This window comes from Sander vitreus, chromosome 18 (assembly GCF_031162955.1).
Source record: "Sander vitreus isolate 19-12246 chromosome 18, sanVit1, whole genome shotgun sequence".
NCBI lineage: Eukaryota > Metazoa > Chordata > Actinopteri > Perciformes > Percidae > Sander > Sander vitreus.
In genome coordinates, this window is record NC_135872.1 from 5,056,795 (window position 1) to 5,083,402 (window position 26,608).

At 39.6% G+C, this 26,608-nt stretch overlaps 1 protein-coding gene across 1 annotated transcript in view; it reads left to right on the forward strand.

Moving 5' to 3' along the window:
* Positions 1 to 26,608, forward strand: part of ift172 (intraflagellar transport 172) — a 45,407-nt gene that overhangs the window by 3,959 nt on the left and 14,840 nt on the right. Inside the window, exons 8-31 of the mRNA XM_078274792.1 lie at positions 90 to 304; positions 427 to 550; positions 809 to 904; positions 2,150 to 2,311; positions 2,691 to 2,744; positions 3,727 to 3,830; positions 4,549 to 4,634; positions 5,804 to 5,916; positions 10,108 to 10,275; positions 11,784 to 11,920; positions 13,534 to 13,641; positions 14,860 to 14,944; positions 15,524 to 15,616; positions 15,990 to 16,067; positions 16,724 to 16,972; positions 17,625 to 17,703; positions 18,513 to 18,633; positions 19,137 to 19,281; positions 21,453 to 21,542; positions 21,787 to 21,884; positions 22,175 to 22,310; positions 23,035 to 23,151; positions 24,718 to 24,860; positions 25,285 to 25,378. Coding sequence (XP_078130918.1) covers positions 90 to 304; positions 427 to 550; positions 809 to 904; positions 2,150 to 2,311; positions 2,691 to 2,744; positions 3,727 to 3,830; positions 4,549 to 4,634; positions 5,804 to 5,916; positions 10,108 to 10,275; positions 11,784 to 11,920; positions 13,534 to 13,641; positions 14,860 to 14,944; positions 15,524 to 15,616; positions 15,990 to 16,067; positions 16,724 to 16,972; positions 17,625 to 17,703; positions 18,513 to 18,633; positions 19,137 to 19,281; positions 21,453 to 21,542; positions 21,787 to 21,884; positions 22,175 to 22,310; positions 23,035 to 23,151; positions 24,718 to 24,860; positions 25,285 to 25,378 — 2,895 coding nt within the window. The remainder of the gene's footprint in view (positions 1 to 89; positions 305 to 426; positions 551 to 808; positions 905 to 2,149; positions 2,312 to 2,690; positions 2,745 to 3,726; positions 3,831 to 4,548; positions 4,635 to 5,803; positions 5,917 to 10,107; positions 10,276 to 11,783; positions 11,921 to 13,533; positions 13,642 to 14,859; positions 14,945 to 15,523; positions 15,617 to 15,989; positions 16,068 to 16,723; positions 16,973 to 17,624; positions 17,704 to 18,512; positions 18,634 to 19,136; positions 19,282 to 21,452; positions 21,543 to 21,786; positions 21,885 to 22,174; positions 22,311 to 23,034; positions 23,152 to 24,717; positions 24,861 to 25,284; positions 25,379 to 26,608) is intronic.

Consider the following 26,608-nt stretch of genomic DNA (forward strand, 5'->3'; position numbering starts at 1 on the left):
TTACCAGTGGTCGCTGCAACATTTCGGGTATGTATTTTGTTTTCAATGCTTCTATCAGACTAACGAAACACGCTCCCACTTTGACACAGGGTAAGCTGTTTATGCACCCGTGCCCACCTTACGCTCTGGCCTGGGGTGCAAACAGCATCATGGTGGGCGGCTGTGACAAGAAGGTGGTGGCCTACAGCAGGGAAGGTCACATTCTGCAGACCTTTGAGTACAGCCGCGACCGGACAGAGAGGGAGTTCACCGTGGCCACCACCAGCCCCAGCGGGCAGTCGGTTGTGTTTGGCAGTTATGACCGGTCAGTGTATGGTCCCTTCGTCAATATACAGACAGTACTATGATGCCTTTCAGCTGAGTAAAGAATGCCATATACGTTGTATAGTGTCAGCAAGTTGTTTCTATCCCTGATGTTTCTCCTAGGTTGCGGGTGTTTAACTGGGCTCCCAGGAGAGGCGTGTGGGATGAAGCCAAGCCTAAAGAGATTCTAAACCTCTACACCATCACCAGCTTGGCCTGGAAGAAAGATGGATCACGCCTCTGTGCTGTAAATACTTATTTATCACAATATTTTAATCCGGAGTGTGACTTTAACGCCAACTTCTGTTAGTGTGCCTTTTGCTCGTTACTTCTTCAGTGGAGATTTGCAGCAGTGCTCGCATGTACATGCATGCAGAGTTCAATTAAACAGCTTACTATGGCATGGAAATCATGTATCTTTATTCCTCTGTTAAAACACAAACCTAAAACAAATCTGTAATAGGTGTTTAATGTGTTTATTTATTGTGTGTTTGTGTCTTGACAGGGAACACTGTGTGGGGGAGTGGAGCTGTTTGATTGCTGCCTACGGAGAACCATCTATAAGAACAAGTTTGAGATGACCTATGTTGGCCTGAGCCAGGTAGAGACAACCACACAACTGAAGTATCTTTTTTTTAAGATTTTGTGTGTGGCATTTTAGACCTTTATTTGATAGAACAGCTTAGCCAATGACATGCAGCAAAGGGCTGCAGGTCGGAATCGAACCCGCGGCGTCGCACTGAGCCTCTGTATATGGGCGCATGCTCTACCAGGTGAGCTACCCAGGCGCCCAAATATCTTTTAATTGCACGAACAATAGCAAAAACAATGAGTAGGCATCATCAGGACAATATAAGCTTTTCCAGCCCTCACTTTGGTCTCTGCCACTTGCCAATTAATGTGATGTGGATTTGAAAACAGCCAGTTGATTGTGCAATACCAATAATTCAGATTTAATGAATTGAAGTGCAAACCCCCAAGTATCTTTATTGACTAATTAAGAAAGGAACATGAAGGGGTTGGAAACAATCACAGTATCTTTGGATATTCTATTTAATTGATGCATTACATGGACCAGTAATTGACCAAACAACCGAACAAAAATATAAATCTTACAAACATATTAATTAAGGAGGTTTCAAACAACATTTTATGGGATGGTCGTCTGATCACACCAAGTGACAAGTATCTCTTCTGCTGGAAATGCATATCATTTCTTTTTTTTGCATTATTTTAAGCTAGTTATTTGAACAAAATGTAAATATAGGCTTACAGTTATTCCAGAAAACACATGCTGTATTATATTATTTGTGCTATAAACTTTGGAAACTGGGAAAAGAATAACCTGATCTGTGACAATCACTAGTTTGTGACACAGAATAATAACGCTGTAAACCCAACTGATATAAATGTGTAGAAATAGTTTTTAATAAACAAAACAATATCCCAAGTTATTTAATGCATGGATTGATTTTGGTGCTTGTTTGAAAAAACGAGATACAACATTGAAATTGACGAGATTAGGATTGAGAAATTCTTGAGACAAGCTGATGTGTAATTACATTTTCCAGTCAATAGTTCATAAGCAACATTTTCTTTCTTTCCCGTTGTGAGTGTGTCTGCCTCCTGTTACAGCTGGTCGGATTATTATACTCTATCAGAGTGCAGATGGATTTATGTGTGTCATATCTAAATAAACTGATACGTAGACCTTGGTCAGTCCAGTTTTATTAAGCTTATGCATCAAGTCATTGAATATCACCCCTGTTATTTAAAAAAACAAAAACAAATGAAATGTGTTATTTCTTTCTTTATTTGCATTTTTGTCTCTTCCACTTTCTTCTAGGTGATAGTGAGGAACCTCTCTACAGGAACCCGGGTGGTCCTGAAGTCCTATTATGGTTATGAGATAGAAGAAGTCAAAATCATGGGCAAAGATCGCTACCTGGTGGCTCACACCTCCGACACTCTTCTTCTGGGAGACCTGCTGACAAATAAACTGAGCGAGGTAGGACTTAAAGGGTCACTTCACCTAAATCGCACAAATTCAACACATTTATGTACTTCAGCTGATATCTAGCCATGCCTTTGTTTGAGTTTATCTGCTGAGGTTTTAAAATGTCAGCCTCTAAAACTTCTGCCTGCATGCCAATATAATAGAGATGAATTTGAAATGAAATTACATTTGGAAAAATGCTGAAGACACACATGTTGTTGTTGTTGTTGGGACTTTTTCTTCCACTGAAGGCTGTCATTCTTCACTGCTTTTAAACAGCGTGAATGAAATCCATTCACCTCCTCAAGTTTGTGTCATATCATACGTACATATCTTCTCACAATAAATGAAGGTGGACATTTGAGCCTTGACTCTGCTGCTTCTCTTTCAGGTGCCATGGCCTGGTTCTGGGGGAAACGAAAAGTTCTTTTTTGAAAATGAAACGGTGAGTACACACGTGTGTTTTTGGCAGCTTGAAGATTATTATTAAAGGTCCTATGACATGGTGCTTTTTGGATGCTTTTATATAGGCCTTAGTGGTCCCCTAATACTGTATCTGAAGTCTCTTTATATAGACCTTAGTGGTCCCCTAATACTGTATCTGAAGTCTCTTTATATAGACCTTAGTGGTCCCCTAATACTGTATCTGAAGTCTCTTTATATAGACCTTAGTGGTCCCCTAATACTGTATCTGAAGTCTCTTTATATAGACCTTAGTGGTCCCCTAATACTGTATCTGAAGTCTCTTTATATAGGCCTTAGTGGTCCCCTAATACTGTATCTGAAGTCTCTTTTATATAGGCCTTAGTGGTCCCCTCATACTGTATCTGAAGTCTCTTTTATATAGACCTTAGTGGTCCCCTAATACTGTATCTGAAGTCTCTTTTATAGAGGCCTTAGTGGTCCTCTAATACTGTATCTGAAGTCTCTTTTATATAGACCTTAGTGGTCCTCTAATACTGTATCTGAAGTCTCTTTTATATAGGCCTTAGTGGTCCCCTAATACTGTATCTGAAGTCTCTTTTATATAGACCTTAGTGGTCCCCTAATACTGTATCTGAAGTCTCTTTTATATAGACCTTAGTGGTCCCTAATACTGTATCTGAAGTCTCTTTTATAGAGGCCTTAGTGGTCCCCTAATACTGTATCTGAAGTCTCTTTTATATAGACCTTAGTGGTCCTCTAATACTGTATCTGAAGTCTCTTTTATATAGGCCTTAGTGGTCCCCTAATACTGTAATACTGTGTCTCTTTCCCGAAATTCAGCCTTGGTGCAGAATTACAGCCACTAGAGCCAGTCCCACAATGAGCAATACATTGTAAACTATAATTGCAGTACCATTGTGTCATGTGTTGTACCTGTGTGGCTGCCAGGTCCCCTACTACTGCTCCCATTATACCACATGCTACTGTGTTTTATCTTCCAGGTGTGTATGATTTTTAACGCTGGGGAGCTGAGCCTGGTAGAATACAGTAACAATGAGATCCTGGGATCAGTCAGAACAGAATTTATGAACCCTCACCTGATCAGGTAGGTCCAGTTACACAAAACAAACGCACCATGTCAAGTCAACCTCAACAGGTTTGTCCGCTTCCACAGAACAAACACAGATAAGTCAGACAGATATAAATGATTGTAACTGGTTAACTGATAACTGTTAACTGGTATCACGTGTAACTCGGAACTCATTGTTTTGTTGAATATCAGAATCATTTTTTGAGAGTTTCGACTCTAGAATGATTGGGGGGAAAAATTGTTAGATGTATGAAAATGTAAAAGCCCCTTTACCTCTCCATCTGTACAGTAAGCCCCTTTTAACACTAATGTCCATTAATCAGCCCCTGATCATTCCTAATATGCATCTCCAGCTCTGTCCATTAGATGGGTGTATTGAGCTGTGCAGAAATTCCAGGTATCACGCCAGTGAGGCTTCATAAGAGTCAGCGAGCCACAGCCTGCTCGTCAGCACACACCCATGTTAAAATATTCAGCCCTGTCAAAAGTGTCAGGACTGACGTCCCCCGGGTGACTGACTAATGGCCGACGGCGGTTGAGGCAGCAGGTCTCAGGATGCTCTGACTGCTCCTCGCCTCTGGCTGCACACTGTCGCATGACAACATCACGATCAGGGATGTCCTGGGGGTTTGAACGGCAGCTGAAGCCAAGCCAGCAGATGCTGGATTTAACACTCGCATGTCGAATCAGTGTAAATTCAGTCAGGTCACATCGACCAATGTTTGTTTTGCAGTGTCCGACTAAATGAGAGGAAGCAGAGAGGAGTTGAAGACAACAAGAAGCTTGCATATCTGATTGATATAAAGACCATTTGTATTGGTAAGAATGGGTTTGTCACTCTGATGTTGGTATGATCATTTACAGTGGTGGAAAGTAACTAAGTACATTTACTCAAGTATGGTACTAAGATTACCACTTTCTGCTACTTTATACTTGTCCTCAACTAGATTTATTTTATAACTTTAGTTACTTTGCAAATTCAGATTGATAATACAAAATATGATCAACAAATAAATTACAGTATCATGTATTATCATCGGTTAAGATACGACTTTATTGATCTGTGGGGTTCAATCAGGGTTCAATTCACAAGCTACCCAGCAATATATAAAGTAAAAGAATATATATTTTATTATATAAATAAAATTAGCCCCACCTGCAACATTAAAGTGAGGAACACATTAATGCATCAATAATGAGAATTGCATTATATGCATTATTCTGAAATGGGCCACTCTTCAAAATGAGCACCTTTGGGTACTTTAACAATAAGTACCATTTTGAATGCAAGTTTTTACTTGTAACAGAGTATTTCTACACTGTGGTATTGCTAAGTAAAAGATCTGAATATTTCCATGACTGATCATTCATAATTTTTAAATACAATATGCTTTAGCTTTTATTAGCCACGAGCCGACCCAGCTCAGGTCTTCTTCAGGCACGAAAAGCAAACCAACAAAAAACGATGTAGAGAAGCTATTTTTTGGTTATCCAAAGTACTGTATAAGTTTACTATAAGTAATAGTGACTCATCAATTTTCAACACTGTGGGTTTTTAACACTGTTGGATGCTGATGATGCTGCAATTATGATATTTTTCTCCCCATAAATCTTTTAGTATATCTTGGTTTACACATTGAGCCAGAGCTAGTATCAACACATGATTACTCACCATAATATTAAACTGCTGAACTGCTGCAACTACAAAGAACTGCAGTACATCATTAGTTGGAACTGTATAATTTCCATTGAGTGGACCACACTGACTGGAGCATATTGGATTTTAATTAAAAATGTGATGTATCAGCAGACTAATACTGTCAAGGTGATACCAGAGCAGGTACGTTTTTAAAGTAGAGACACGGCTCACTCTGCCTGATAGAATTATAGATACTTATCATCAAATGAGTCCAATTTTAGCCAGACATATTGTCACACTGGCAGTCTGACTGCTGCTCAGTTAACCTGTCCTTTTTCTCTCCCCTCAGTGGACTTAGCCGGGGGCTGCAATCTGGGAACCATCAGCCAACAATCCAAGATTGATTGGCTGGAACTCAATGAAACCGGACGCAAACTGCTGTTCAGGGACAAGAAGCTGCGGGTGAGAATGAAAACCTCAGCAGCCTGAGTGGAAACAATGGGAGGGAGGTCTAAAGGCAGAGAAGGGCAGATTATACATAAGATGATGATAAGTAAAGTAGTGAGTCCAGCCTTGGTTAGGGCATGTCTAAAGTTAGAGCCACGTCCGTCACCCAAATAATGTCTTGTGGCTTTTTGTGGAGCCATTTTGGTCATCCAGGTGATGTGATAGTGTTTCAGAATAAATGTGTCTGCATTTGCCACAGGGGACACCATTAGTCTCATGAGAACTTTACTGTTAAAGGTGCAGTAGGTAAGACTTATAAAACTAACTTTCTGTCATATTTGCTGAAATTGACCCTATGTTCCAGTAGAACTACATGAAGCGGGGAATTTAAAAATCCAGCTCCTCTGGCTCCACCTACAGCCTGTAGTGAGATTTGCAAAAATTCACAGCTCCCTGTTCAGATGCACCAATCAGGGCCAGGGAGGGTGTCTAACTGCGTGTCAATCACTGCTCATGCACACGCATTAATTCTCCCTTGTGGGGGGAGGGGCTTAGGAGACCGTTTTGGGCTTTAGCGGAAAGGGGGGGAGGGACTGAGAAGTTGTCGACGTTCCAATTTTTTGGCTAAGTCCTGGATCTTCGCAATCCTACCTACAGCACCTTTAACCCATCTATGTACAAGTAACCAGTAGTGATGAAATTCCTGTTGAGCCAATGGTGCTGCATTTAACATTGAAGTAGTTCAAACAAGGCAGACAACAAAAGGTGCAAAAAGACAACAAACCAAGAAGTTATGTATGAAGTGTTGTTTACGTATGCCCTGTAGTTCAGGGATTCCCAACCTTTTTGGCTTGTTACCTTTTTAAACAAAGCAGTGTCTACTTTACATCAGAGCTGCAACGATTAGTCAACTAATCGATTAGTCAACAGAAAATGAATCGGCAACTGTTTTGATAATCGATTAATCATTTAAAGTAATTTTTCATGGTTTCTGTTTTCAACTTTTCAAATATGGAGATTTCCTGCTTTTCTCTGTTTTATATCATATTGAATATCTTTGGGTTTTGGACTGAGGAAGCAAGACATTTGAGTGGAGAAACATACATGTTCCTCTTTTCTCGCCTCTATACCAAGAACAAACAACATTTAGAAAAGGTCTCGGGTTTTGTCAGGGCTGAGATTCACAGGATGTGCAGGATGAGAGTGGCAGAGAGCTGCTGTCAGTTGTTGCCCCGGGGTAATGGAGCAGTTTGATGTGTAAGCCCTGGGGCAAAGACATGGACAACTCTGGTAATTGGGAATCCCTCAGTGGCTTCAAACTTTTTGCTCCTCTCTTATTTTTTTCAGGTAAAAATGTACAAATTATTCAGTAAACGAACTTTAGTGGGACAGATTGTGAAATATACATAAGAACTCCGAAGAACGAGAAGTTGAAGGGTAATTAGAACCAGAAAAATCTTTGTAATCTCTCTCTCCCTGTTTTAGACACTGTAAAGGTATGTGGTTGTTATGCAGACAGAAATCTTTAACTTGAACAGTTTCTAGCCAGAATGTTGACGTGAATACTTCGGATTTTAGTGTGTTGTTTCTTTTGCACAGGTTTTTTTTTTTTTTTTTAAACCTTCAATTCAGTACTGATGCTGCATAAAGATTAGATGTGCATGCCATCGGCCTATTAAGTGGATACAAAACCAACTGCCTTTGCTTACCAGATTGAAAAGAATGTATGCTCTTTCACATTTCTTTGGATATTCACATTCACAGCACATATTCAGAGTACTCACCACAAGTAAAAGAAAAAAATGTCAAGATGCATAACAAATGTTTCTTTAATTGGAACCTACTTTCATGTGAACTTATCAACAGGCTGCTGCTCCTCATTGCATTAAAACTTGGCAGGCTGAGCTCCAGGGTGAAACTATAGACGCAGCATTATTAAAAATGGTGGGGGGGAAGATATTAAAGTAGCTGATTACAACAGCGGGGCTGCCTCTCATACCCACACATACATATTAAGTGCTGTGGGAGCCACTGTAGCTTATAGAATCTACATGACCTGCAATCATCAAGAGTATAGCAGAATAAATTTGCAGTGTGAGTACTCAGATGGTGCTGCTGAAAGGTAATCAACTTTGTGTTTATGAGTTAAACTGTTGTTTCATCCAGAAACCTATGGAAACCGGCTCTTACATCTGACTATAGCAAACTAGTTGCCAGGTCTGTCATTGACCTCCAAAGGCTCTTTATTATCTGATGGACATTTTGCAATCGTTAAAGCTACATTGTGTAATAATTTCTCCATCTAGCGGTGAAATTGTATATGACAACCAACTGAATATTACTTTCTAACCCCTCCCATTCCGATCGCGTTTTAACTGCTATGGTGGCCGAACCCGAAATTAGCTCTTAGTATCGCCATCGTTTACACGCAGCTGTTCTAGCCACTCCAATATTAACTTTGGTCTTGCGTCGCGTTGTCGTTTTAATTCTCTTTTTTCGCTTCCCTGGCGAGTAATCTCCCCCTGGCATTCGTCACGGTGTGGGGTGCCACTGAGTGTAAAAGGGCAAAAGGCAGAGGTATGTCCCTCTTTGGCTAATGTATTTTAAAGATGGAGACGCAACATGGCGGCCGTCATTTGAGCGACTCGCTGGTATGTATTTTGAATGATTCTGAATGGCAGATTCTACGTTTACGAGAATACTTTGATTAGTTGGTGGAAGTAATTACACATGAATGAGCACATATTTGTGAAAGAACAAAGGGGTTTTTGCTAAGAATTAACTCAAAAAAATTACACAATGTAGGTTTAAAAGACTAGTTTGACATTTTTGTAAATACCATAGAAATATATTTTTTTTTAAATATATATTTCTATGGTATATCCACTTATTTGCTTTCTTGCCATGAGTTAGAGGAGGAGGTCAATCATATCTGTTAATTCAACACGGAGCTGGCAGAAATGCTAGTTTTTAAGTGTTTTTGTATGTGATTGAGAGCTGTCAGTAGACGTTACACATATAAATGAAAAGTGGGATTGTTTTGTCAGTGGATTGTGCTGCAGGAGGCCTGCAACAAATACTGTCACTACTGCAGCTCCAGTAGCTCGGAAGCATCGATGCAATTAATTGTACCTTTGGGAATTATAGTTATATACTTTAAAAAGTGATATAATACTGACCTACTACCCTACTGACTCTCTCACTGATAATATTTAGCCTGGTATGTATGTGAAAGAGGTATTAAATTGCATTCTGTGTGGTATTATAAAGGTCTTTTTAAAAAAAGTCTTAAATTTAACTCGGTGAAGCCTGCAGAAACTCGACAACATCAGAGTTTTTTTGTACGGATAAAACACACAACGTATAAACATGTTAATTAGTGAACTTAAAGGCCCTGACACACCAACCCGATTATCGGCCATCGGACAGTCTGGCGAGGTCGGTGACTCGAGTCTGTTCGGTGTGTTCCGTTCATTTTGGCCGATTTGACTCGTTGAATGGGCCAGTGGGCAGTCGGACTCAGTGACCAGTTACCGGAAATGACAAGTGGGATGAGCGTGACTAGAGTCTCTCAAAATCTGAAAATCTTTTAAACTGACCTTTGTCGATCTGAAATGAAGACAGATTCAGCAACTGCACGGCCTATTTCTCGCTTAAAATGTGTTCAGAAACACGTTTCGGTGAACTATTTTAGTACCATATGAGATTGTATTCTGAATGATCCGCCATTATGGTCTGGCTTTGAAATTCGGGAGAAGCCAGACCCACGTGACACGTTTGTCCAATCAGCTGCTGGGTTTAATTTTTTGGGTGACAATACAGATTAGCGCCGCCTGCTGTTATGAAGACGTATTACGTCTCGCGCACGCGCAGATCATACACTCAAGTCAGCGTCTCTTCGGTGTGTTCCGAGGCACTTTTTTGACCAACTCAGGGAGACTGATCAGTCCGACTGCATTTTCTGCCGACGGTCGGTCGTTGGGTTGGTGTGTCAGAGCCTTTAGAGGTGCTGATGGGAGGATTTTGTTGAAAAAGTCAGGTTAGCTGTTTCCCTCGGTTTTCAGTCCGTATGCTAAACCAAGCTGTCTACTGGCTTCATATCGAATTGACATATACTGAGAGTGGTATCAACCTTCTCATCTAACTCTCAGCAAGAAATCTATTTCCTCTGATGAATTTCTGTATCTCCCTCTCCTTCCTCTTTAGCTCCATCTGTATGACATAGAGAGCGGCGTTAAGACGACCCTGCTGAGTTTCTGCTCCTACGTCCAGTGGGTGCCTGGCAGTGACGTGGTGGTCGGCCAAAACAGGGGAAACCTCTGCATCTGGTACAGCATCGACAGCCCTGAGAGCGTCACCATGTTCCCGATCAAGGTGAGGCTTTGTTCACTTTGTATGTGTGAGTGCGTATTTGTCTGTTCTCCATCAGGTTACATCTTACATGACTGAAAAGGTTATTAAGTATAGTATAAAACAGCCCTCATCTTGGCCTTTTTCATCTTTTCATTTGACCCTCTCTTCCTGCTAATTTCCCATGTCTTTCAAACTCCACACCGCCAGTTTGTAGTCTCCAAGCCCACGTTGAAATAACCCCAATGACATTACCCTGCCATCATCAGGGTTATTTTGTCAGGCATGATAAAGCGCCTCCTCCAGAACCACAGAAGGCATTACACGATTGTTTTTTTAGGCTGAGTAGTTCTCCTTATGATGAGTAAACCGAGTTCCCCTTTTAAAGAGAGTTTCCACCTCTGACCCATCCGTTGTAGTTGTGCTACTAAGTTTGCAGTTGATAGTTTTATATATTTTCCTGTTTTTATACCAAAACAACTTTATTTGCTTTTGCTTTCCCTCACTGATGTTCTCATTAATTATAAAAACCAGGCAGAGGAAGTGCTTACATGGGTGCAGTTGGACAATTTATTTCATATTTTGCTAAGTGCATCAATTATTACAGCTAGTTAATGGACAAATAATTGCTGTGGTCCATCAAAAAATAAATAAATAAAAAAGTTTTAATATTTGCAGGGACTTCTTTGTAATTACAAAATCGCAATGGTGAAAGAAGTATTCAGATCCTTAAGTTAAAAGTACTAATACCACACTGTGAAGATACTTCATAACATAAGTTAAAGTCCTGCATTCAAACTGTTACTTAAGTAAAAGTGTGTATGTAACATTAGCAAAAATGTGCTTAAAGTATCAAAAGTGAAAGTACTCAATGCAGAAAACAGCTCCTGTGAGTGCTATATATTACTATACATTTGATTATTATTACTGATGCATTAATGTGTAAGTAGCATTTTACTGTGTAGTTAAGCTAGTTGTAACTACTTTATATACTGTTGATTAGTTTAATCTACAAAGGTGCATCAAATTCTGTAAGCTGATCATATGGGGCAGTGGTGACCTAAAGGGTTAAAGAAGCGAGCTTGTGACCTGGAGGTTGCCGGTTCAATCCCCAGACGGACAGGATAAAATTACCAACACTGAGGTGCCCTTTACCCCAACCGCTCCAGTGGAGCTGCTCAGTGGCCAGCAGATCAGACTGTGGTTGTACTGGGCAGCTTCCAGGTATGAATGTGGAACTGTGTGAATGTGACAGGTCGTCGTTGCAAATGAGAATTTGTTCTCAATCGACTTACCTGGATAAATAAAAAAATAAAAAATAAAAAAAATAATTAATACTTTTGTATGTAAAATCTTTATCTGTAAAGTAATTATAGCAGTCAAATAAATGGAGCAGAGTTAAAAAGTACAATATGTCCCTCTGAGTTGTAGAACTATAAAGTAACATGACATGGACATTTTACCTCAAATTTGTAGTTACAGACCACAACTCTCTAATTGAGGTTTAAATTGCTTTCACTTCTCTTTGTCAGGGAGACATTGTGGATCTAGAAAGAGTCGATGGGAAGACAGACGTGATTGTGACGGAGGGCGTCAACACTGTGACGTACACGCTGGACGAAGGCCTCATTGAGTTTGGTACTGCAATTGATGACGGCGATTATGACAGGTAAGTTTAGACTACTTAGATAGATATTAGACTTACATTAAAAAATCAACCCATCGCTGTCATTATTTTTATTTTTTATTGTTATTATTGAGAATCACATGGTATCAGCAGTTTTCACAATCATTTTTGGATTGAAAACCTTTACAGAGTGATCCAAATTTTTCAGATTTTTTAAACAGAATAATATCCGTGCAAACAAAACACGGGGTGTAACTCCACTTGGAGTGTATCGCAGTCGGCCTGTATATAAATAGAAGGGAAAAGAAGGATAAAGAATCGAAATAAAATGGATTAAAAGGAAGATTACTAAGTTACATGAAACCCAGATTTAAACAAAATAAGGGCAGGAAAATGTATGTAGTCCACTTCTCCCAGATTTTTTCAAATTGACTGACTTGGAGTCTTATGTAGAAGGTTTCTTTCTGTCTTTCCATTACAAAGATTTCCTAAACTATGTGATACCATCACTGTTATTATTGTTGTGTTGAACATCCATCCAGCTTCAAACGACTTGTTGCTTTTTTTTGGGTCTGAGTCACAGTAACAGCAGGGCGAGCAGAAGAGGCCAGATGTCCTTTTTATCCAGCAGCTTCCTCAAGCTCTTCTTGAGGGTTTCCTCCGAGCTCCCAGGCCAGCTTGGCGGCATAGTCTCCTTAGTATGTCGTGATTTAAACACCTCCAAAGTGATGCTCTCAGATCGTTGTAACTGACCTTTCTCAGTTTGGAGGAGCAGCAGCTGAACTCTTCACTGTAGCTCTGAACTCAGTCACACAAAGTGAGGACACCAACGTTTAGGATTTTTCTTATTCTTGTGTTTGTCCATCTGGTGAGAAACTGACCACAGATAAAACAGGGTATCTTGAAAGTGTATGCATTGAATTCAGTTTCCTCAAACAAAAAAGGGCCTTAGAACTTAAAAAGTCTTAAATTAAAACCAAAAATTATCCAATATTTCCTCCTGCCTGCTGTAGGCACTGATGTTGATTATAAAATTATTTTTGTATGTGATGGCTGGCTGTAGAGACCGTTTCACACCTATAAACTAAAAGTGGGATTGTTTTGTCAGTGGATTGTGCTGCAGGAGACTGCAGCAAACACAATCACTACTGCGTGCTACAAAAGCTAGGAAGCTCATCAGCTAAGAATGAACAAGTGTCCGTTTTTTGTGAAAACTCCAATAATTTAATCCATTCATCAATTTTCTGCTGCTTCTTTGCTCTTATATATACTACTGGGAAGTCTCATCTCTACTTGTTTTCCATCATACTTTCTATACTTTGGCATGTATGATCGTGAAACGGTTTGCACATTGCATTCTCTGAGGTCCTAAATGTACCTTTCCGCAGAAACCCTGTAAGAGAACGAAGGCTGACAATGCAGGAGCTTTCTCTGTGACTTCACCGCTAGTGTAGTAAAATAGATCATCTCCAATTTTAATAGGGCGCTATTCTTAAGAATTCTTACCGGACAAGGCCAATGCCACAAAAGCAATTCACAGTGACCTACAGGACATGCTGCTGTATGTTTGTGTGGTCGGAGTACAACTGTTCTCATTCTGCATGTCACACTGTGTGTGTGTGTGTGTGTGTGTGTTTGTGTGTGTATATGTGCAGAGCTACAGCGTTCCTTGAGACTCTGGAGATGTCACCAGAGACTGAAGCCATGTGGAAGACTCTCAGCAAGCTGGCTCTGGAGGCTCACCAGCTGCACATCGCAGAAAGGTCAGCAAGACACACACACAACCTTGCAAGCTAATGTCCGTATCTCTGAGCCAATTACATTCTTTATCAGTCTTCATTGTAAGTTAAACTTATCTTAGTAACAGAAGAGAAAGGAGACAACAAGGGCACCCTGGAATAAAAAACACACTTTTGGACATATATATAAGTGTACACACACACACACACACACACACACACACACACACACACACACACACACAGGTTTGTGGCAATATCTTTGTGGGGACCCTTTGACATAATGCATTCCCTAGCACCTTACCCTAACCTTAACCATCACAACTAAATGCCTAACCTTAACCCTTACCCTCACCCTAACCATAACCTAATAAATAAATATCTAAAATAGTCTAAATAGTCTAATATCTAAAAATCTAACCCTAATCCTAAAACCAAGTCTTAACCCTCAAACAGCCCTTTAAACTTGTGGGGTCCAGCATTTTGGCCCCACGAAGCTGTCGGGACCTCACAAGTATACTGGACTCCTGGTTTTTGGACCCCACGAATATAGTTAAACAAGCACACACACACACACACACACACACACACACACACACACCGCAGAATACTGTGTCCCTGTCTGACCTCCCTCTCTAACTTCATTATTAGACATTTTTTAATCATAAGCATTCTCTCTCTCGCTCTCTCTCTCTCTCTCTCTCTCCCTCTCCCTCCCTCCCTCCATCTTTATTTCTCTCTGTTTAGAGAAACTTTCCAATTTGAATTCTCTTTCATAAATAATGCATATGCTGTTCGTTAGGCATCGGCTTGATTTGCATAAATCATGAAATCTGTGGAAGAAACATTTTCGTCTGGAATGGATAATGTTAATGAGGGAGGGAGGAAAGCAAGAGAGTCAGACAGAAGGACTTTTTACTTTTTAAACTTTTTTTTTTTTTTTCTTTCATGACTTGTTCATTAATCTGATGCAACTGTTCAGAGAGAGTTGGTAATAAAGGGGCCAAATGCTTAGATGTGCCTTTTTATTTCTCAGCCCCTTTAGACTGCAGAGTATCTGAAGGCTAATTAGACAAAAGCCCTCATTTATCTCAGTTCATTAAGTGAACAGTTTTTCAAAGCGTTGACCAGCTGATATTCCCCTCTACATTCTCTTCACTGAATGTTTCTTTCTGTGTTTTGTCTTTCTTCCTCTATTACTTACATGCTTGTCCTCTTTTCGTTTTTCTTTATCATTTCTAGGTGTTTTGCTGCGTTGGGAGACGTCTCAACAGTGCGTTTCCTCCACAAAACAAACCAGATCGCTGACAAAGTTTCACAGGAAATGGTAGAGATTACACAGAGAGCACAGATAAAAGACACAATACATCTCCACACTGACCCATTTATACAACAGATACAGAGTTTTGAGGGTAGTATATACATATTTTTGGATCAAGTGATTAAATACCAGTAGAAGAATATATATATTATACCACTGGATTATAAATATTGATGCATTAATCATTGTCACTTTAATCTTGCAGCCGGTAAAGATGGAGCTTATTTCACTTACTTCTGCCCGGTAGCTTCATTTATTAATATTACATTTCTTTTTATTTTGTATTAATAATCTGAATCTGCAATAATCTGAATCTGCAAAGTAACTGTGATTTTTTTTAATTTCTTTTTTCTTTTCTGTTATCTTAAAATAAAAAAATGCACCATTACAAATCTTGAAATTGTCATAAAACTGATTACATTTTGTCAACACAGTACAAACTGAGTGATCACAGGATTGTGTGTGTGTGTGTGTGTGTGTGTGTGTGTGTGTGTGTGTGTGTGTGTGTGTGTGTGTGTGTGTGTGTGTGTGTGTGTGTGTGTGTGTGTGTGTGTGTGTGTGTGTGTGTGTGTGTCTTTTGAGCAGGGAGGAGATGGAACAGAGTTTTTCCAAGTCCAAGCCCACGTGGCCATGCTGGATAAGAACTTTAAACTGGCTGAGATGCACTACGTGGAGCAGGTTGGTGACACGCCCTGTTGTGCCTCATACAACCAAACCTTGTGTACACACTTGCTTACAATATGCATATTTATATATAATATGTAGAATGAATTACTGATGCATTTTACAGTAAACCAAACACTCACACAATAAAAAAAAAAAAAAAAGTAGTATACCATTTATCTTCTGTCTACCGAGTGATTAGTCAGGTAGTTTACCTATTAAGTAGGAGCCCACGCTTGAATTCTCCAGATCAGGAACTCTCAACACACTGTATTAATATCACATATGTTTACGCTTTATTACTTGCAGAAGCCAAAATTGTAATGATGTTGATTATATATTTGCGCAGCACTGAGTCAAATGTCCTAATTGTTTTCTGTGTCTGCAGAATTCCATCGATGAAGCGATAGAAATGTACCAGGAGCTCCACATGTGGGACGACTGCATCGCTGTGGCTGAAGCCAAGGTAATAACCGACAGACTAAATTTATACTTTGCGTTTTACCTGAGGGAGATTTGGTTCTTGCTCTCTGTTGCTGTTGTAACCTCTTCTGTGGTGCAGTAATTTAGCCAGTTCTCTGGGTTTTCATCAGATAAGTCTTGAATACCGTTCTATAGACGTTCTCCTCAGTGCAGACTTGATGCCTGAAAAACTAAAGGACCAAAAGCAAAGCTAAGTGAGCTTGGATCTGTGCACAGTTTGTGATCTGACCCGATAGGTCCCCAACTATAATACTAGATGTCTAAAACTCCACAGGGAACCTTTTAACTGTGACTTACTGTATATAAATATGGCTACAACTAACAATGAATTTGTTGATTACTGGTATATCAGATAATGGCCTATTATATCTTCTCAGAGCCCAAGCTAACATCTTTTTATTGCTTATTTCCAATTAACAGACCAAAATCCAAAGATAATAAATGTACAATCATATTTTTAACAGTGAAAAGCAGCAAACTGCAGTGAACATTTTTGCTAAATAAATGGCTTTGAGATTAAAAGACTTTTAAAGTTTTTGTCAATGTATTTTCTCTCAGTCGACTAATTGTTTCAGCACTAGATTTAAACCTATGTCTAACCTAGAACCAACCCCACTCAACCCAAAATGACTCTCTTAGGGCCACCCGGAGCTGGACAGTCTGCGTGCGAACTATTACCAGTGGTTAACGGAGACGGGTCAGGACGAGAAGGCCGGTGAGGTGAAGGAGAGCGAGGGAGACTTCCAGGGGGCCATCAACCTCTATCTGAAGGCCGGACTGCCGGCTAAAGCCGCCCGACTGGCCATCAGCCATCCGGAGATCACCAACAATAGCGACACTGTCAGCCGCATCGCCGCCAGTCTCATCAAGGGAGAGTTTTATGAGAGAGTGAGTGGACTCTGTCTCCATCTAACTATCTCTGTCTGTCTTGTTTATTGTAGAATTGATCACAGCTGTCTATACTGGGATCCTATTCTTTCACCTCATCTTCCTCTCCTCTCCTAACAAGTGCCAGGAGAGGAGAGGTATCAACAGAGGAACATTTTTTTCTTAGTTTTTTTTCAGCATTGCACTCTATCTCCCTCCATCTGTCTGTTATTTCTGTGTGTCTCTTTTTGTAGCCATTTGTCTGAGAACTCAATTCTCCTCCTCCAGCCATCTGTGTATATGTAACAGGTGGGGAAGAGAGAAGGAAACTTCACAACAAAACGTGTTGCTGTATCCTGATGGTGTAGGGTTTCATTAATTTAATAGTTTGAAGGTCGATTTGGATGCTGGTAATGTGTGATTTAATTTGCAGTAGCCAATATGTCCTGCTGACATTTTGTATATTTCTTGTATCTTGCAAGGTTAGAAAAGTCTCTGAATTAACATTTAAACTTTTGGACAAGAAAACACTCAACTGAAACTAATGAAGCTTGGGTGTCCACATACATTTGTCATATAGTTAACATTCCTAACAATCCCGAATAACCCGGACTCAACCTTACATATCACTTTGTCTTAATAAATTGATGTTCTCTATGTCTCCCCTGACCAGGCAGGAGATCTGTATGAGAAGATCAGAAACAACCAGAGAGCTTTGGAGTGCTACTGCAAAGGTGGTGCATTCAGGAAAGGTAAATCAATGACATATATATATATATATATATATATATATATATATATATATATATATATATATGCATATATAGTTCTATCGACTGCAAGTGTCTTTGCTAGTTTAAGAGCGAGAAATGCACTGCACCCATGCGTTTCATCTGTGCACGCCCCCATGAGCATGCTGGTCTTACAGGGAGGTGTGTTCAAGTGCATTTTTGGCGTATTGCTATCTTGAGGCAGCGGGAAGTGATTGCACCATCGACCAACAAAAATCAGGTCTAAAGTCAATAACGCAGCATTTCATTGTTATTTTAACAGCACATTAGTAAAATGAGCCTAGGCTCATGCACAGCGCGCGCACACACTATGCTTGTTACACACACAGGGACGCGCAGCAGCACACAAACATGCAAAAGATTACAAATAAAAAATATTACGGTGCAAATCCGCCATCATAACAGCAATGCGCCAAGGTACAAACGCGCCTGGCTTTTAAAGGGAATGAGAGATGAAACTCTGATTGGTTTATTGCATGTTACGCCCAAAACACACCTATGAATTAATGAAGACACTAAGTACAACCCTTTTGAACCGTGCGCCCGGCACACTGACCCTTTTTTCCGCCGTCAAACTAGCAAAAGTGGATTTGGACACGCCCTAAACGCACCTGCGCCTGGCGCTTCACGCCGTACGCTTAGATCGTTAAAATAGGGCCCTTAGTCTTGTTTTTACATTTGATATAAGCACAAAAGGTACAGGTAATAGAAGTAAATGTAGGTATATAGTAGATGTAGAGTATATTAAATAAAGTTTCTGCTTCCTGTAGCGGTGGAGCTGGCTCGCCTTGCCTTCCCTGCTGAGGTGGTGAAACTGGAGGAGGCCTGGGGAGATTACCTCGTCCAGCAGAAACAGATGGACGCCGCCATCAACCACTTCATTGAAGCAGGGTATGTAGTGTAGAGTAGTGAAGAGACAAAGATTTGGGCAGATGGAGAGAAGTAGAGATGACACATAAAAAAAACAATCCAACAGAGATGGCCAATAGTGCTTTAAATCATCACCAGGATCATAATAGATATCTTTAAACATGATTATATTCCCCCAAAATACCAAATAAGGACAGGTAATCAGTGCCCAGATCTTTATTCTTTCCAGGTTGAAAAAGCATCTGAAACCAAATTTGAACTGCAGGAAGCTAACGCTCTCCACAGAAACAAAGGATCCTGCCAGTAAAGTTTTAATCTGTGCCTCAGAATGAATACATTTTTTTGGTTTAACTTAAATCCTAACCAAAGTTAATTTACTTTGAATTTGGCTGTGTTAACGGAGCAACAGAATTAGTGTCTACACACATAATCTACATTTCAGAGTTGATGCTTATTTCATAAAACTATATGGATACACCGTACACTAAGAGTCTGTCTGTTGTCTTTCTCCGGTCCGCTCTTAGCTGCTCACTTAAAGCCATCGAGGCGGCCATCGCCGCTCGTCAGTGGAAGAAAGCCGTCCACATCCTGGAGTTACAGGAGGACCCCTCAGCAGGGAAATACTACGTGAAGATAGCTCAGTACTACGCCTCCATGCAGGACTATGAGGTGAGAGAGGAGGGATGAGGTATGAGATATACGGTTGGGTGGGCGGGGGGGGGGGGTGTAAAGTTTTTCTGCTCACCAAGAGGGCAGATGTCTAGGATGAAACTAAATGTTCTCAGCGAGTTGTAAAATGGCCAAAGGGACCAGATATTTGTTGAATTGGAGTTGTTAGGTGGACTCCAAATGAATGCTAATGTTCTGTGTCTGCTGGATGTGTGAGCAGGTCACTGTTTGCAAGGCAAGTACAGTATATAAGATGCTGTATGTACAAGCCTACATGCGGGTACATTTGGCTCTGTGGTTAGGGGAGCACCTGAGCTTAGTTTTGCCCCCTGAACACAACACCGGACAATGAGATGGAAGCAGCCAGAGGGATAAAGTAGACAGTGACATTTTGCCACCGGCAATTTATTTCTGCATCTCTCAGGGTATATATATATATATATATATATATATATATATATATATATATATATATATATATATATATAGTATATATATATATATATATATATATATACACTGTGTATATATACACACACACACACACTACACACAACCTTGTACACATTTCAACCAGAAAGTCAGAGGCCAGGATCCACTTTAGTTCAGTCTCCATGGAGCAGTGTGGGCTGTGTGTGCTCAAGGATGCATTGGCAATAATGACAAGTTAGATGGTTGTTACAATAGTTGTATTAGTTGCCTAAATACCAGACATACTGTTGAAAAGGAGAAGAGAAAGAGAAGTATGTTATAGATGCAAAGAACAGATAAAAGGAAGAGAGATGATGATGATGATGACGATGATGATGGTGATGATGGTGGTGGTGGTGGTGAGGCGCAGTGTGCTCTGCTTGTTCTGATGAGCTCAGCTGAGCCAAACAGCCTCCACAGACTGCCAGCCTCTGAAAATAGCAGGCCATTTCTGTCTGTTTGCTCTATGGGCACATTCACAGAAAGTAATTAAGATAACAAGCTCTTTGCTTTCCAACTTGTGAAAGTTGCAGGAAAGTATAACTCAGTGCAAACTAAAACAATGAAGGAAGCTCACACCTGGGATTTCAATACTTAAAAAAACAATTGACTCAACGGTTTTTAATGAGAACAAACCACCACATACGTACAATTGTCAGTGTTAGAACAGGTACAATAGAAAATACCATTTGCCTTTTATGTAGCAAAAATCTTTTCACATTGAAGTGATGGATGTTTCCATTTTCCTTCTCCCCAATATTTCCTAAATTCTTACATTAACAGTTACACACTATTGCAACACATTACACTATTCTTTATGTTACTGTTGTTGTTTATCAGTACAGGTAGCCGTTCCTATTTGTGTTTTATAAGTGTTCTTCCTGTTTTCCCTGCAGGAATGCCATTTTAGTATAATATGTGGATATGCCAGAAGGTTAAGAGGATTTTTAGCACCCAATAATGTAATGAAATGTGTACTTAACCTGATCGAAGATGTAATAAAAAAACCCAAAACTGATTATGTAATAATTTTAACAGATAATGTAAAAAAAAAAAAGTATGTATTTTTACTTGGAAATGTAACGTGTGCAAGTATTCAAAGTGTAGAATAATAGTACTGAAAACACAAACATTTGACACTGATTTCATGTTTGGAAAGCTTTCAGCTTCATGTTTTTTTATAATTAATTTTATAACAAATGGCATGTGGTACGTTGTTATCAGGCAAAGATGCATTCAACTAAAATCCCTATCAATGGGTATTGAACCTGCCCATACCCTTGCTGTTTGGTTGTTGTGTAAGCATCGTCCATTAGACCGGAGTGGATCTTAGATTAGACACCATCAGAAGACGGCTAACGTTACACAAGCGAGCAATGAAGGCAAAACAGTCGATTCAGTCTCCATAAAATGTACTTTCTTTCACCTGAGTCAACGGTGATTCCTATTGAATTTTTTTTTAGCACAATATCATTCAGGGCATTTTATTACATCATTGGGTTTTATTACATTTTCGATCAGGTAAAGTGCAAATATTATTACATTTTCAGGAAATGATTACATTATTAGAGTGCTACAGGGTTTTTATTTTCAAGTGTGCACCCCAGAATAATGTATATGAGTTTCTATATAAAGATCTTATGATATTTAGATTGTATTTTATATTTTTGGTGTGTATTTTGTGTATTAATGGCCTGTAGGTGGCAGAGCAACTGTTTGTGAAAGGAGGTCAAATCAAAGCTGCTATAGACATGCACACTACAGCAGGACGCTGGGAGGAAGCTCATAAGGTCAGTATGCGCACAAACTACACAAGCAAGTATGTTAAATAAATATGAACAATATGCATGATTGTTGCAAATTTAAAACATTTAAATGAAACGTTCCACTAATAAAGAACTTGTGACTAGGCTAAAATGTATACAGTAGGCGTTTCATTTCATTTGGTGAACAACACTGATTAGATTATCTTTTTATGAAATTGGTCTAGCTATGAAACGGAGAAATTAAATAAAGGCATTTTTGTTCTTTCAGTTGGCAGTGGAGTGTATGACAGAGGAGGAGGTCATGGCTCTGTATCTCAGCAGAGCTCAGGAGCTGGAGAGAGATGGGAAATTCAAGGAGGCTGAGAGGTAAATGGAGATTTATTTATAGTAATTTGTCACATCATTGGCTGCTGGAAGCATGAAAAGGGAGTGAGGCTAAGTAACACGACTATGTTTGAAGTAATTGCAGCAAGAAATAAAATAATGAAAAGAGTGTTTGGCTGTTGGCAGGTGAAAATTTCAGACCCTGTTTTTTTACTGTCCGACCTAATTATGTCTTTACTTAAGTCTTTTGTCACTGACACATTAGAAAAAAAAGAAACAGTTCAGTTACTAATTTGTGTGTGTGTGTGTGTGTGTGTGTGTGCACACGCCAGGCTGTTTGCCACAGTAAAGCAGCCCGACCTCGCCATAACCATGTACAAGAAGAACCGGATGTTTGATGATGTTATTCGCCTGGTGGCCAAACATCACCCTGACTTGCTGACAGAGACCCACCTGCACCTGGCCAAGGTAAATCACTGTAATGTGATGGAGTTCCAAGACCAATCTTGATAGCAACAATTGAAAATTAAAAATATGAGAGAGTTTGTTCTGGCCAGTGTGCGGTGCTTGGTGTTTGCTCAACTTACTCACGACCTTTCTTTATTTTTTTATTTTTTTCCAGCTAAACGGCACACTAAAATATGTTTCTGAAATCATTTGAAGGGAGAAATAGGCAATGCAGTTACAGGATCTTAATTCCTATTTGATCAGTGCTGCCTAGTTTTACAGTTTGACTGCAGTTCACAAGCAGTGATTGACACTGCATGAGAGACTCCTCAGCTGTGATGTTTTTTTACCCTTATATATATATATATATATATATATATATATATATATATATATATATATATATATATATATATATATATATATATATATATAGTTTATGTTTGAGCAAATATGACAAAGTTACCTACCCTCAGTTATATTCCACCACTGACCTTTTAGTTCTGTCTAGATACAATCGCTCTTAAACTTTATATAGTTACAGCAAAGAAGATTCCAAAGAAATCCAATAAAGTTTCATCATTCAGTGGTTTTACTTTGCTTTTGTCGTGGCGGTTTTCCTTATTGCTGTCACAAACTGAAAAAAAGTACAGCTGAAGGGGCATAAATTAGTGTTATTATCATATTCTAACTCTGATTAGTTGTAATGTTATGTTGATATGTGCGCTGTACATGTTTCTTGTAGGAGTTGGAGGCTGAATCCAGGTTCTCAGAGGCAGAGTACCACTTCATGGAGGCTGAAGAGTGGAAAGCTGCTGTCCACATGTACCGAGTCAACGATATGTGGGAGGATGCTTACAGGGTAGATACGGTCACATTTGTTTTGTTGGCTTGCTAGCTGTTAATCGCATGGCATTTGCATATATGTGTAGAGTTTTGTTGACCTGTAATTGTGTGTTTTAAAGCCTAAAACCTCATCCCACACAACAAATGTAGCAGTAGCCATATCACATGCTTTACAGTACTTCTATATCCAGCTTTGACTTGCTGGTGAAAATGAAATAACACCATCGCTCAGGTGCTGGAGTTGCCCCTGAGACTAGTTAAAGTAAGTAAATAAAATGCATATAGATGAAATTGAGATTACACACACAGTTACATGTCAAGGAGTTTATGAAAGATTAAAGACACTAAGTATATAATCATCCGAAGAACATCCAACTTTGATGCCCCCCTTGAGTGGTAGCTTAAAAACAACAATGAGGCATACTGCACATATATTCCGTTATCTTTATTGTGACTATTATTGGCATTGTTCATCACACCCCCAACCGGCACCGTCAGACACCGCCTACCAAGAGCCTGGGTCTGTCCCAGGTTTCTCCCTAAAAGGAGTTTTCCTCACCACTGTCGCACTAAATGCTTGTTCTTGGGGGAATTACTAGAATTGTTGGGTCTTTATAAATTATAGAGTGTGGTCTAGACCGACTCTATCTGTAAAGTGTCTTGAGATAACTCTTGTTATGATTTGATACTATAAATAAAATTGAATTGAATTGAAATTGAATTGAAAACTTAGTAACTTAAATAAAGAACTTAAGACATGAATACAAATGAAAGATATGACATTTTTGATATTGCTATACTATATCTTTTTTTGTAGTCTGTCATTTCACCTGCCAAATTATAAGTCTAAATTTGATTTAACTTGTGTTATAAATATTTAACCTTTGTGGCGCTCCATTTTAATATAGTTTACTGGGTAACATTTTACTTTGACCTGTTATTAAGCATTTATAAACATATAAACATGTAATAAATAGTTTATAAAACACTATAACGTAGGTTTATTATTAATGTATGTAACCCCAACATATAACTTGTGGGCACCTCTAATAGGAGGCTGCTGTGGGCGCACGTACTGAGAGGTTTATGCCTTGACGCAGAGGTCTAGGGTTCAAATCCGACCTGTGACGATTTCCTGCATGTCTTCCCCCTCTTTCTCCCCTTTCTCACCTAGCTGTCCTATCAAAAATTAAAAGAAGAAAAGCCCAAAAAAAGTTGTCTTCTTAGGAGAAGAGACAAATACTGTTAATTAATAAACACTTAAATGTTCTTATAGCTGCATATAATACATTATAGTGTGTTATAAACCATTTATTGATATACGGCTTATGAATGCTAAACAGGAACAAGAGGTCTTAAAGTAACTTGAGATTAGGCTTCATGGACACAGTCATTATTACAAGTGGGTGCGCTTCCCTTTTGACAGTGTTTATTGCCAATGCTGTTTGGGAGCACAGAGCAACTTTATAGCTTCTATCGAATGTTTTCTCTGGGATTATCTGTGTGGTGAGAGAGGTAGGGAGCCACAGGACCCCTATAGTGATTTATGTATATATTCACACGTGTTTTGTACATGTTTCAGGTGGCTAAGAGCCATGGAGGTGCCGGTGCCCAGAAGCAGGTGGCCTACCTGTGGGCCCGGAGCCTGGGAGGCGACGCGGCCGTCAAGCTGCTCAACAAGTTTGGCCTCCTGGAATACGCCATTGAGTTTGCTTCAAATAACTTGTGAGCTGCACCACAACCCATAGACACATATAAACCTACACTGTGAATCATTTTCATTTACTCACAGTCAAATGTGACCAGTTTTAAATCTTTTTAAAAAGATTTTATTAGTTTTACTGTGTGGCAGGGCGATCCCACATATTTAACCCCCACAAATGATTTGGATCTTAAAAATGTCTGAGTCATGATAGTCAGCGTGTCCCTAAATAGAAGTGTGAACTGCTGTGAAAGTTTCTGAGTTAAATACAGTATATCTAGATGGCATTGTAGCCAATATCTGAAGCAGAATGTGCTCCTTCAGGATGTCCACCTGCTGGCTTTAATAAGCTCATACTAGTTACTTTTCAATATGAATATTTAGCCTACAGTCACTGATAGTATTGTGAAACCTGATTTGATTTCTTGCCCTTTATTTACTCCCCAGCTCATTTGACTTTGCCTTTGATTTGGCTCGTCTCGCCTGTAAGGAAAAGATTCCTGAGATCCACCTCAAACATGCCATTTACTTGGAAGATGAGGTAAATCTGTCACCGTCCTGCTGTCTGTACCTTTATATGATGGCATAGTTCTGTCCTTCATTCGTTAAGAAATTGCGGTCAGTATTTCAAAATAAGACCAAGCTCGTAAAAATGTGAATTTTCCTTTAGTGTGCATACATTCTTAGATGTGATGGTCTTCTTTCCACTAAATTCAACATGACCGTTTCATAACAATTTAACAAACAGTCCAACATAATTCTCTTATCAGTCTTGTAAATTTGATCATTCACTAATAATCATTGTACATTGCTCATACTCCCTGTCACTGAGAATGTTCTAGACTACGGGCCCTATCTTGCACCCGGCACAGCGCGGCGCAAAGCAGCACAAAGCCTGACGCAAGTGTCTTTGCTAGTTAAAGTTTAAGACTGACGCAGTTGTCAATTTCCCGTCCAGCACCCACGCCGTTTAAATAGCAAATGCACCTGCGCCCATTTGTGCGTGACCAACAAAACCTGGTCTAAAGTCAATAGTGCAGCATTTCATTGTTATTTTAACAGCAAAGTAGTAAAATGCGCCTAGGCTTATGCACAGCGCACGCACACACTATGCTTGTTACACACACACACACACACACACATAGGGGTGCGCAGCAGCACACAAACATGCAAAAGATTACAAATAAAAATATTACGGTGCAAATCCGCCATCATAACAGCAATGCGCCAAGGTCCAAACGCGCCTGGCTTTTAAAGGGAATGAGAGATGAAACTCTGATTGGTTTATTGCATGTTACGCCCAAAACACACCTATGATTAATCAAGACACTAAGTACAACCCTTTTGAACCATGCGCCCGGCATACAGACCCTTTTTTCCACCGCCAAACTAGCAAAAGTGGATTTGGACACGCCCTGGGCGCACCTGCGCCATGTGCTTCACGCCGTGCAATTAGATCGTTAAAATAGGGCCTTACATGTCAATCAGAATCAGAAAAGGATTTTTTGCCAAGACACCTACAAGGAATTTGCCTTGGTTGTTGGTGCATACATAATTAATATGAAATAAACAAACTACAAAATAAATACAGAAACAAATATGTACATATAACTGTTTAACATTAAAAAAAGAGGCTGTATCGATTAATGCAGGATGTGCAAAAATGTTGAGGGATGCGCAAATGTGATGTATAGAATGTGCAGAGGACAGGTATGTAGTCCAAAATGTAGGATTAAGAGTCAACAGTACAACATCAATACAGTAAATAGTG